This window comes from Nannobrachium achirus (assembly GCF_963921795.1).
Source record: "Nannobrachium achirus genome assembly, chromosome: 22".
NCBI classification, from domain to species: Eukaryota; Metazoa; Chordata; class Actinopteri; order Myctophiformes; family Myctophidae; genus Nannobrachium; species Nannobrachium achirus.
In genome coordinates, this window is record NC_137829.1 from 30,025,358 (window position 1) to 30,039,167 (window position 13,810).

The 13,810-nt window shown below is 40.9% G+C and overlaps 1 protein-coding gene across 1 annotated transcript in view; it reads left to right on the plus strand.

Moving 5' to 3' along the window:
• cerkl (CERK like autophagy regulator) overlaps positions 1 to 13,810 on the plus strand; it is a gene marked incomplete at both ends in the record, with an annotated part of 76,091 nt that overhangs the window by 34,280 nt on the left and 28,001 nt on the right. Inside the window, one exon of the mRNA XM_080752834.1 lies at positions 7,024 to 7,234. Within this exon, the coding sequence (XP_080608960.1) occupies positions 7,024 to 7,234 (211 nt within the window). The remainder of the gene's footprint in view (positions 1 to 7,023; positions 7,235 to 13,810) is intronic.

The window sequence follows — 13,810 nt, forward strand, 5'->3', positions numbered from 1 at the left end:
CTTTTTGGTACCCATTATAACAGAATGTTTGTCCTCTAAACAACATTTACATTGTTTTAATTTGTTTTATTTGAGTTCTTATATATAGGGTAATTATAATATTAAAAAAGCGTAAAAAAAAGTGTACAGAAAGAGTTAAAATTAGGTTTTTATGTGGCCACACCCACCAGTTCATTAAGTATGCCTGGTTGTCTTGGTGGTTGGTGACCCAGCTGAAGTTAGCCACACCCACAGTGTTGGGTAAAAGGGGAGGGCATGATTCTATGGTGTCATTACACATCTGTGTTTTTGGATCGGCACTTTTGACCCACAAGGTGGCAGCCTCCACACTCTAAAAACAAAAACTAGGCTCTACTCAATTTTATTGGTGAAACATTTTTACACTCAAAAATATTGAGTAAATATTACTGTTATGAAATCAGGTAGATGATACTCAATTAATTTGAGTAAAAGTAACCAAAACTTTTACGTACTTATTAACAACTAAAATTGAGTACAATGACCTAAAGAAATTGAGTAGATATAATTAAATTATTCAGTCAATGCCACAAAAGACTACAAGTAAATACATTGAAATATTAAGTAGATCTAATTGAATATTAGAGTATGATTTAACAAAACAAATATGTCACATTTACTTTATTCATTTACTTTTATTGATTTAATTCATATAGTACCATTTACCCCTTTCATTTACTTTACCTTTTACTCCAGGAGTACATGATGTCAAATGAATACACATGAAATAATTATGCAGATAATTATGTTTTTAATAAACTAATTTTGACCAGTGTAACACCACATCAAGTATGAACATTCAACATACTTTAGTATGTAAATGACATGCAACAATGCCTGCAAAAACAATATGTTTAAAGATAATGATCAGGAAAGGGGTATCCCTGACACTTTTAAAATTCTGTTTACTAAAGAGCAGTGTGTGTTCACAATACTGTATATAAGTAAGTCATAACCACAAAATACATTAAAGACAGTCAGAGGCCATTTGGCATGAAAGAAAATCACAACTTGGAATATGAAATAATAAATAAGCATTTACAGTAGCTCAACATTTAAACATATTGACTATGCACACGTGTAATGTCTATATGCTAAACTGACCTGTTTGCATTATGACTCGAATGCACCAGAAACAAACACTTTACATTAACTAATTACTATCAGCAACAAATACCATTGCAAAAATGCTGTTTTGACAATAAATCCACTTTCAGTAGGTTATACCCACTTTCTGAGAGCATCTTGCTGAACAGTAGTCGGCAAGCAGACATTTTTTCAGTCTCTGAACTTTGGCTGAAAGGTGTCCAGGATCCAACTCAACTAGTACTTTTTGGAACATCTCAAGACCATATCTGAGGTTCTTGGGGTATCTCAGATTAAAGGCATAGAACAGTCCCAACAGATAGCAGCAGACCCCCAAGATTGTTGAGGGCAGTGATGCCCTTAATCACAATACCTACATCAGTAGGTTCATTCATTGAGTCCTCTTGGTTCTGCAGCAGGTAGATCTTCATCTTCATCATCACCTCCTCTGTCAACTTCTCTTCTACTCTGACAGGTGCACCAGCAGCTTCCTTCCTGCACACATTGTGAAGATAATTGTTTAGAGCTCACTTTCAGGCTAAATGTTACAAGACACACAGACACACATTGAGCAATCCTAGCTGTCTCCACACATGCAGCCCTGGGCATAATCTTGAATCAGTTGGACCAGACATGCAACGGATGCAACAGCCATTCAGCCAATGTCACAACCTCATTCTCTGGACATCACTATGCTGTTCCTTTGCATGTGATGGTCTCATCCACGATGACATTAAAACGTCAAAACATTTATTTTACTAACTTGAAAGTCCTTGATCTTGACACTATCTTCTTCCAGATGGTCGATGAGACATCGGATGATGACCTCTCGTGTTCGTTGATTGGGGATTCCTCTCTGCAGAATAGAAAAATAATTATTTGAACAATAAAGAAAAAGTATGACTGCACTTTCATAACTAACATAAACTTTGGCAATACAATTGTTTCCACAACCCAGTTTTAGCAACGGAAGCTGGGAGAGCTAGTAGCTATTAAGACATACATTTAGAAATGAATAATCAGGAGAGAGAGAGTTGCAGGGGATAAAGATGAGTTTAGCATAAATTAATATAGTAATTATTGTCATTAGCCAGGTGAAATATAATTAAAGCAGTTAGAGTAAATGAAAGTTTCATACCTGAAGTACAATACTCATTTGTGCCCAAACTGCCCTTCTTGGACTGGAACATGGACAGTAGTTTGGGGGTATAGAAGTCCAACATTGCCATACATTTTGGCTCAAGATTCAGTGTGGTGATCATCCTGAACTTTGCACTAACCTGGAAGACAGAGATGAGGGGAAGAGAGTAAAAAAGAAGACATGTAGATAATAATGTAGGCCTATACCTGTGCATTTTATCTTCATTGTACACACCATTGTATGCAGCTGTGCATAGCTTGTAATAAATGCAAAAAGTCACCATGACTAGAGGGCTTGCACATTCCTCTCACTGTAACCTTAACTAGCTGCAAACCTTTGTAAAGAACATAAGTTATACCCAATACATTTGTGTAGCCTATATGCACAAAGATACAGTAAATCTACTTACCAATATTTGCAAACACTCTCCAGGTTTCTTGTTGAAGAAGATGTGTGCTGCTGCTGTTTGTTGACAGAATGTTCCAGTAGAACTTTCCCATGAACCCTTGTGTACAATTTTGAATCTTAGTCATATCTACTCAATTGTTTAAGTTGTTGTGAGAGATGAAAGATTATTAAGTTGGAATGAATAATAATTAAGGGTCTTTTTAAATTGATCCATATAAGTACTCCATACTCAAATATTATGAAGGAAAATTACCAAAACAAATTGAGTATAATTCATGAATAAAATCAGTTGGTCAAATACTAATTTATTCTCATGAAATTAACTCAAATAATATATGTACATCTAACTCAAAAAGAACAGTTGGATTTTTACTCATTTTGTTTGGTGTGACCTACTCAAACAATCACATACATGATATTCAGTGATTTTATTGAGTAAATATAACTTTTTCTAATAGTGCTATTTACTCGGTCACAGAATTCTTTCTTAGAGTGCAGGAAGAAACCCAAAATACAAAGGGAATACATAATTGCTCATAACAACCACACCAGGGGGTCTAATGAAGTACTGTCAGTGTCAACCTCCTAGACATATGAAAACCAGAAAAAGTACAAAACTATGGCACCACCTCTTTAACCATTTGATGAGTTAGTGATTTGTGATGCCCCCTATTAGTCCATGGGCCATACGAGTTGTCGGTATCAAAAAGGTGGCAAAGGTTACCAACTTACCATGCATTTTATAAAAGCTCTATATCTGTAGATTATATTTTGGTATTATAACCCTTTCTTAGACACATGAACTTAAAGCAGAAAAAATGTATCTGCTTTAAGTAGCATATGAGGGGTCAAACTAGGGGGTTTTCATGATGCTGAATCCATTGCAAGCATCTGTTTTGCACAAAAAAAACATTCCTTGGGCTAAAAACTGTCCCACAAGACTATGGTTTAGTGATGAAAAGTGATGAGTCATCACTTTTCACACTTTTTGGGGGGCGTTTTAGCCCCACGGATGTTTTTCGTGCAAAACAGATGCTTGCAATGGATTCAGCATCATGAAAACCCCCTAGTTGGACCCCTCTTATGCTACTTAAAGCAGATTAATCTTTAGCTTTTTTTCCCTGTAATGTAAAGTTAATGGGACACCAACTCTAGCGGCTGATAACACCAATTTAGCTGTGTCTAAGAAAGGGTTATCATACCAAAATATAATCTACAGATATAGAGCTTTTCAAAAATGCATGGTAACCTTTGCCACCTTTTTGATACAGACAACTCGTATGGCCCATGGACTATATATGGCAGGAAGTAATAGAGGCCCGCCAACATGCCATTCCAATTTGGGGGGTGTGTGTGTGTGCGTGCGTGCGTGCGTGCGTGCGTGCGTGCGTGCGTGTGTGCGTGCGTGCGTGCGTGTGTGTGTTTGTGTGCGCGCATATGTACTCACTCAGAGCTCAATATTTCTGTCCCAACACTTAGACAGATGGTGTGAGGTTGAGGGCTGGTGTATGTGTTTGTAGCGTGCGAGCGTGCGAGCGTGCGTGCGTGCGTGCGTGCGAGCACCCAGGTGTGTGTGTGTGTGTGTGTGTGTGTGTGTGTGTGTGTGTGTGTGTGTGTGTGTTGGTAGGAAGATGAAACAGAGACAGAAATGGAGAGCTGATAACAGGAAAGCGAGAGGAGAGGATATCGCAGTGAAACAGAAGGTTGGACAGGTTTGAGCAGACAGATGGCTGTGTGTGTGGGGGGGGGGGGGGAGAGAGAGATGAGGGGTGGGAGAGTATATCAGTACCGGGAAAATTACATTAACGTGAGACTATAGGAGGAGGACAGCAGAGAGACATTTGTCTTTACAATATTTCTCAGAAGAGTTATCCGTACAAACTTAGTACCTCCTGTCTATCCAGTATAAAAAGTGGTTCAAAAAGTGGTAAAATTAGCAATGGCACAATGTAGAAGTTCTTCTTTCACTCAACCACCGATCCGACCGGAGTCCCACACGGCATATCACTCATCTGGTCCTCGGCGATACGCATGGCGAGTTTGAAGATTGAAGAGAAAAGATTTGAGAAATGCTATAGAACAGTGGTTCTCATAACTTCTCAAACTTTTCAGGCCGCGACCCCACAAATAATCATATTTTAACTGGGGACCCCCTCACCTTGACGAGCAATAGGAGTTGAGACATTGCATTTTTTATAGCATGGTTCTATTGTGATTTTCACAATTTCTGCCCCTAATATTTGACAATTTGGCCAATGTTTAATTTGTCATTTTAGAGGTTTTAAAAAGTCCTCCAATTGTTAGAAATGTGCATATACAGTAGGCCTACCCTCTATGTTGGTCTGTTTACTGTTGAGCGAGAAAACAATGTTGCACATTAAGTTATTAATCTGGGAACCCCCAAAATAATTTGGGGACCCCCTGACCCACAGGTTGAGAACCACTGCTGTAGACGACCAACCTGCTCTCTCTCCCTCTCTCTCTCTCTCTCTCTCTCTCTCTCTCTCTCTCTCTCTCTCTCTCTCTCTCTCTCTCTCTCTCTCTCTCTCTCCAATGGTTAGGATTAGGTATTGATTGTTTTATCCAATAGGCAATTTTAAAAAGTGTCAGTTTTTTTTAAAGAATGTTTTGAAACACTTCCCAACACTTCTGTGTCAAAAAACATAATTTAAAACCGCAAAAAAAGGGTATTTATTCAAATATATATATTTCTTTACACAAAATCAAATGTTTTTTGGTGATGATTTATGATTCACCAGGAGCCTGGATGGCTCTACGGAAATATGAAATCTCTATGGGAAAAATTAATGGGTTTTCTGACTGTGTCACCACAAAATGTGTGCCACTGCTATGCCCTATATCCACCTGTTTCCGTGAGAATTTACTGTAGAATTATTTGTGGGACACTTCCGGAGAGCAGCAGACATACAAGCTCACTCACGTCGCAGATGCAACCGTTGTGAGCTTGTCGATCATTCTTGGCTTTGGCGCCGGAACTGTCGCACTCCTTCTGCGCAATGCACGATGGGACGTTGGAAAGCTGTGGATAGGATGCGATGGTACCGCTACTAGTATGATATACTGTTCTTGGCACTCAACCCTAACAATGGTACAATGGACCACAATGGAAACAAGCCCCTGGGGTTTTTGTGTTATCCTTTTAGCATAATGTTTGACTGTACTATCTGTACTGTTACAGTTTTTTTCGATTGCTAAAACACAAAAAGCTAAAATTAGGCACAATTTTCACAACCTTTACTTCTGTTCCCAATCGCATGGCTCAATTTGCTACTACTTTAGATTTCCTTATCATATTAGACTCTGACTTTCCTTCTTTACACTCTGATGTCAATTTCACATCACCTTGTTGTCAAAACACAACACACAATTTTCAGGTTTGCACACACTTCTCACATAAAATCTCAAAGCATCAATCCACAACACACAAATATTCAAATCTCTAAACTTTCGGGTCTGGTCAATTACACATCACCCTGTTGTCTAAAAACCACACACCATGTTCAGTTGTTGTACAACTGAACATTGAGACAGGAACCGGAGGCAGAGATGGGTACAAATACCAGTATACTGTCACCAGGATAGTATCTTGGTGACAGTATCCTGGTCAGTATTAGACCAACTACTGACCAATTTCTTTCCAATTTTTTGTTTGGTTTTTTGTGCCCATCTCTGACCAGAGGCATGATGCCTAAATCTACTGTAAATCAAAACTTTTTGGATCCATATTTGTGTGCTGTTTTATGTTTGATATGAAAAAAAGTAGGCCTACACTGAGTCATTTTACAAAAGGAGAAATGTCCTTTTCTCAAGAGCCATGGTCATTCTTATGGTGTGTTCCATTTCGACAATTGTGTTTTCAATTTTGCTCTTCAGTGTTCTGTACATGCTTGGTAGTGTTCAGCCAAAAGCTTAGTTGTGTTTATTCAATGAATGGTATGTGTGTGTCATGTGAAAATATGGCTGTGTTTACCAAATGAAAACACGAGTTCCATTTTGTGAACATGTTACTGTAAGAGATTTGATAGCAAAGTGTTGTTTTGCAAAGGGATTCCAGGGTTTAGCAATTTGTGTGTAATGTTTGGAGTTTTGTGTGTGCAGTTTTGAAAAAAAAAAAGTACAGTTTTGAAAAATGTGTTTTAGCAATCGAAAAAAAAAACTGTAACAGTCATGTTAATAAAGCATTCAGTCAGTCAATCAAAACTCTCTCTCTCTCTGTGTCTCTCTGTGTCTCTCTGTGTGTGTGTCTCTCTCTCTCTCTCTCTCTCTCTCTCTCTCTCTCTCTCTCTCTCTCTCTCTCTCTCTCTCTCTCTCTCTCTCTCTCTCTTGTAGTCCAGGTCAGTGAGAGTCAGTGGACGAGCGTTTTGCTGTGTGACGTCTTCGCAGTGAAGGTGAAGCGGCGCCGTAGCGCCGGCCAGCAGACGGGGGGCGCTGTGCTGGGAGTGACGCTGTTCTACAGCCGGACAGATGGCCGACGGCTGACGGAAGACAAACTGCACCTCCACAACTCCTCCGTTCAACACTGTGACGTCTGGTTCAAAACCATCAAAAACCTACTGAGTGGTAAGAACTCACTGTAAACACTTACCGAGTGGTAAGAACTCACTGTAAACACTCACCGAGTGGTAAGAACTCACTGTAAACACGTACTGAGTGGTAAGAACTCACTGTAAACACGTACTGAGTGGTAAGAACTCACTGTAAACACTTACTGAGTGGTAAGAACACACTGTAACGTCTGGTTAAAAAACATCAAAAACCTACTGAGTGGTAAGAACTCACTGTAAACACTTCACTGTAAACACTTACTGAGTGGTAAGAACTCACTGTAAACACTTACTGAGTGGTAAGAACTCACTGTAAACACTTACTGAGTGCTAAGAACTCACTGTAAACACTTACTGAGTGGTAAGAACTCACTGTAAACACTTACTGAGTGCTAAGAACTCACTGTAAATACTTACTGAGTGGTAAGAACTCACTGTAAACACTTACTGAGTGCTAAGAACGCACTGTAAACAATTACTGAGTGGTAAGAACTCACTGTAAACACTTACTGAGTGGTAAGAACTCACTGTAAACACTTGAGTGGTAAGAACTCACTGTAAACACTTACTGAGTGGTAAGAACTCACTATAAACACTTACTGAGTGGTAAGAACACACTGTAAACACTTACTGAGTGCTACGAACTCACTGTAAACACTTACTGAGTGGTAAGAACTCACTGTAAACACTTACTGAGTGCTAAGAACTCACTGTAAATACTTACAGAGTGGTAAGAACTCACTGTAAACAGTGAGTAAACACTTAATGAGTGCTAAGAACTAACTGTAAACACTTACTGAGTGGTAAGAACTCACTGTGACGTGTGGTTCAAAACTATCAGAACACACTGTAAACACGTACTGAGTGGTAAGAACACACTGTAAAGTCTGGTTCAAAACCATCCATCACTTACTGAGTGGTAAGAAGACAATACATACACAACCGTAGGTAGCATTTACTATCAAACCTGGCATATTCTGACCGTCAGTGAGTCAGTAGGTAGGTAGGTAACGACGGTATAAATTCAAAATGACGTACATTTTTTGTTATATTCCTTTTCCGAAGAAAAGGAGGTTGGAAGGAGTATGTATATCATACTAAAGCCTTTATCAACGTACAATTACTAGAAATTCGCGGCCGCTGACGCGGCCGCTCATATCTAGAAATCGCGCCCTAACGGGCGCTCACATTTACGTAATTCGCCGGGTAACCAAATGTTGTGTAACTGACTTCAAATTCCAGCAGTAGTCGGTCGTCCCTTTTAAAGTTATAATTATTCCATGGTTGCATCTTGAACAAAGCAGATGAAGGCTGTTTGAGCTGAAACACGTCCCTTATTCCCTTGTTGGTGTCGGTGAGGAAAATAATGAATAATTGAGGACTGCTCTGCTGCCTTTCTCCATGCCGTTGTAAAGTTTCACTTTCGGTTTAGACCCACGGGGACTGTAAGCCTCTCTCTCTCTCTCTCTCTCTCTCTCTCTCTCTCTCTCTCTCTCTCTCTCTCTCTCGCTCGCTCACTCTCACTCACAATGCTCTCACTGCTCTGTCTGTCTGTCTCTCTCTCTTGCTCGCTCGCTCTCTCACTGTCTCTCTCTCTCTCTCTCTCGTGTCTCTCTCTCTCGCGCATGCGCATTTGTTTCGTTTTGGGTCGTCGACCGGTGGGTAGATCGAATGCACCGTTCTGTCAGTTTTCAATTGTTATATAGATATACGCTGATGAAGGCTTAGAGACTAAACGTGTGTGTGTGTGTGTGTGTGTGTGTGTGTGTGTGTGTGTGTGTGTGTGTGTGTGTGTGTGTGTGTGTGTGTGTGTGTGTGTGTGTGTGAGAGAGAAAGAGAGAGAGAGAGAGAGAGAGAGAGAGAGAGAGTCACACTGAGTGATCATTATGAGTCAGATCTATAATAATCTTATGCTCCTGTGTATGAAGCAGCTTAGATCATATTAGAGGCCATACTGTGTCCACAGGTCACAGCTGGGATGGAATAGTGTGTGGTATACAGTACATCACGTACAGTGTCTTGTATGAAACTACCAACAAAATGTCAACATACAGTAAGACAAGGGTCTTCAACAGGGGGTCCAGGGCCCCTAGGGGGTCCTCAAAGTTACTACAGGGGGGCCTCCAAATCTTTGTGTGATAGGAACTTTTTTTCTCCTTTTTTATATTAACAACCTGAACCCCAGTGCCCTTATTCTGAGAACTTTCGCCAAAAATAGCTGATCTACAAGCTCACAACGCCTCGCGCTGCGAGGCGTTGTGAGCTGTAGATCGGCTATTTACGGCAAAGAGTTCTGGTGTAGAGGGGAAAAAGAGCAGACTAAGTACAGAGTATAAGGTCAAGTTTATTAAGTATTGACGGTTCAAGTGGTTAAACATCTGAAAACACAAATTGAAACAAATCCAAAATACACTGATGATTGTGCAGTCAAACAATGAAACTATATGGAATCTATGAAGAGGTTGTGGGGTTCCCTGCTTCATCTCTCTCTCAACTAAGGGGTCCTTGGCCTGAACACGTTGAAGACCCCTGGTGTAAGAGAGGAAGAGACACACCCACATCCTCAACTTGACCCCAGGATTACTAACCTCCACACACACACACACACACACACACACACACACACACACACACACACACACACACACACACACACACACACACTGACATGCCAGTAAATTGTTAACAGCTTAGACCTGTCTGCCCTGTCTACTAGACAGATTAGACATAACACGGTGTACTCTGTAACTGCACGTGTGTGTGTCTGTTTGTGCATGTATGTGTCAGGAAAACATTCGGACAGTTTCAAAAGCGGAGAAAGACAGTGTGTAGGAAATATTAACGAGAAAGAGAGAGGGTGCTTTGGGAAGTGTTAAAGACCTAGTGAAATGAAAAATACGTTTTTAACACTTTTAGAGCTTATCCGTGGTAATCAATCATATGGTCATTCCTAACACTATATGCCAAAAAAAAAAAGTCCCTAAATAGCCCATTCTTAATTATTTCCTGTGAACAGAAACGTGCTGCGTGATGACATAGCCAGACTTGATTCCCATTGCTGCACATTCCTCCAAACACAACTGTTTTTAATTAGAGCTACTCCGTTTTCAATATCATTCAAGATGACATACAAACTATGTATTACTCATTGTAAACTTAATGAGAAAAATAAAATATGTATCTGTAAACATTATTAGAATAATAAGCTACTTGGTAACAAACATTCTGTACAAGAGGCAGCCTGGTCGTGTCTCTCTGACTTGCTAATGATGGCTACAAACAAAACTTTAGGCATCACATGACGCAGATTTTACGTTCCATCCTCTGAAGGGCTGGTCCCTTCTGATTGGTTCAGAAACACACAGGCTTGCGTTTCAAACTGAAACTTCAAGATAAAAATTCCCAAAATAGCCATTTCACTGGGACTTTAAGTCCGATTTTCACATGTCCCATAATATATGAATTATTGAATAACTATTATATCCTTGCTGTTTGGGTGGATTTTTTGGACATTTCCAAACCTGTTATTTTTCATGATTTTCAAAAATAAAAAAGGCAAATTCTGTGTGAAGCGGTTGTATAAAAAAGTAGTGTATTAAATGATGAAAAGAAAAGCAGCAGCGATATGTTATTAGTGTACATTGTAGGGAGAGAAAGAGAGAGTGAAGGCTGTCTGGAAGTTATACTTACTTAGGAGAACATTTGTGTACCAATTCACTTATACCATTTCGCACCTTGAAGCGAAGTATGGGATAGCGTGGCCTCCTAAATTAAGCAGCATTATGACCATTTAGTTCAGTTTATTTTAGTTTCAGAGTTACAGACCCATAAGAATCCATTTGGACCCCTGGTTGTCCCCGGACCACACGCTGAGAACCAGTAGTGTGTCTAGCGAGCCATCATTTCAATGTCATATTGATCACATTATCAGAAAAGTTAACCTCAGTATTGGTGTTCTCTATTGCTCTAGAAACTGTTTTACATTCTCTGTTACGAAAAGACTAATATTACAGCTTATTTGACCAATATTTGATTATGCCGAGGTTGTATATCAAGCTGCATCCAAAACCAATCACTCTTAGGGCTCGAACACACTGTACGATATTGCGTGGTCGGCGAGTCATCTACACACTGCACGAGTATTTCACACTGCACAAGTGACTTTCTTGAAATCTGCTCGTTGTGGTTTTCGCCGGCAAGATTGATCACCGACAAGGGGTCACACACTGACAGATTTTTCACCAGGATGCATCCCCGATACATAGCCAATATTACATTTGTTTTTATTCTAATTGTGCTCGAGAGCGGGCTTCTGTCTGTGATCACATGCTCTCTGCTCTCACAGATCTTCCCAGGGTGCGCAACCTCTTTCATACTGGATGATGTCCAATTTGCGACAGAGCCAAATATCAATAGATATTTGGCCAAAAATGGTCGGCGACAGCACAATCGGCTCAAAAAGTCAGCAGTGTGTTCAAGCCCTTAATACTGTCTATAACAAACTTTGCAGATTTATCCTAGCTACCGTAGGTTGTCCTTTTACAACTCATCATTGCTGTCTGTACAATGTATGACAATCTTCAGTTGCCCAGCCCTCTCACAATACGAAGACAGTGTCACTCTATTTTCACTTTATTTTCAAATGTATACGTTTCAACTATCCTCAATATCTCAAACAATGTCTAGAACCATCCTCTACCTAGAACTACCACTCCACACAGCCTTATCATTCTGTTCTTGAGCTTTATAGATTGCACTGTATAGAAAAAAATAATAATAGGTGAGCAAATGTGAGAAAAGTTCTGAAACTTTTAGCTGAAATGAGTTTAGGAGCACATCCTGATGATGATGTTACAATAGTAATCAGATTGTTTTGTTTAGTAATTCAGTATTGTAATTCCAGCTGATTTGCTGCCCACAAGGAACGTGTAAGCAAATAGGGGTTCAGAGTCTTGCTCAGGGACACACATCGACATCGCTACCCTGGCCTGGAATGGAACCAGGGACAACCAGGGGCTCTGGTTCCCCAGACGGGCTCCCTAACCATTATGCCACCCCTCAAAGTACAGAAGTCTCGAGTGGTTCCCAGGAACACGTTTCCCAGGGAGGAAGAAAATAGTGACACAATAGAAGGCAAGGCCAAAGCTGACACTTTACAAAGGAACTCTGCGCACACACACGCACACACACACACACACACACACACACACACACACACACACACACACACACACACACACACACGTCTCTTTTCCACCAGCAGAACGTAAAGCTCTGATCTCAGATCAGCAGGTGTGACCACACTGCCTCAAAGCATGGAATTACATTGACATATGACATTTAGATGTCTGTCTGTCTGTCTTTCTGTCTGTCTGTCTGTCTGTCTGTCTGTCTGTCTGTCTGTCAAGGTTCAAGGTTCAAGGTTGTACTTTATTGTTACGTCTTTTATACAGGTACTTAAGAGTAAAACGTATTTTTGTTCGGCATCCTTACAGACAATGCAGTGATATATATAAAATAAAGCAGCAGATAAAATAATAAGTAATAATCTGTCGGTCTGTCTGTCTGCCTGCCTGCCTGCCTGCCTGCCTGCCTGCCTGCCTGCCTGCCTGCCTGCCTGCCTGCCTGTCTGTCAGTCAGTCGGTCCATTAAACCAGTTCATACAATGAGTCCTCAATGGTCACAACTTATATGGCTTTGGCCTCAGTTGAGAGAGAGTGGCCCTTGCACACGCGCGCACATTTGTACACACGGCGCTGAGTGTGTGTGTGTGTGTGTGTGTGTGTGTGTGTGTGTGTGTGTGTGTGTGTGTGTGTGTGTGTGTGTGTGTGTGTGTGTGTGTGTGTGTGTGTCAACTTGCGTGGTCACACTCTACGTCAAACTATGAAGTGGCTTTGTGCCTTTCCGATGAGAGGAGAGGAGGGAGGTGACAACTAAGGTAAACACAGAGAGGTCCAGAGGCCAGCGTTGCTGTGTGGACACTAAGCCTATTTTCCAGTTCACCGCGGCGGTGAAAAGCTAGCTTTTACCACTGGCTGCCGCGGCCCGCAGCCGCCAGCCGCATTGTTTTGCTTGAAATGTGGCTTTTATGCGGCAGGGAGTCTGGTCGACGCAAGCTAGCAGCCGCGCTAAAGAGGTCAGGTCATATTCAAGAGAAGAAAAGCAACGACATGAATCGACACAACAATGCACAGGACTGAATGACGGACAAAGTTGACAGACAGACAGACAGACAGACAGACAGACAGACGGACGGACAGACAGCTTTCCTGTAGGCTAACGTCATCAGGTGTGACTGTTGTCACATTCACACGCGACAACTAGGCCCGCCGCTAAGGCTAGTGCTAGTGCTAATGCTAATGCTACATGACTGACATGATTGCAGATATACAAGCTCACAGTGCGGCACCGAGTGCCGCGCTGCGAGCTTGTAGATCTGCTATTTTTGAAAAAGTCGTGAAAATTGTGTGCAAATCTTTGAATATATGTATTTTTAAAGCAAACGTTTGTAATTCAAACTTTGCTTCTGGGTGGTCCCTGGAACTAAATATGTTGAATGGGGGTCCGTGGCCAAATGCTTATCATTTTGGGC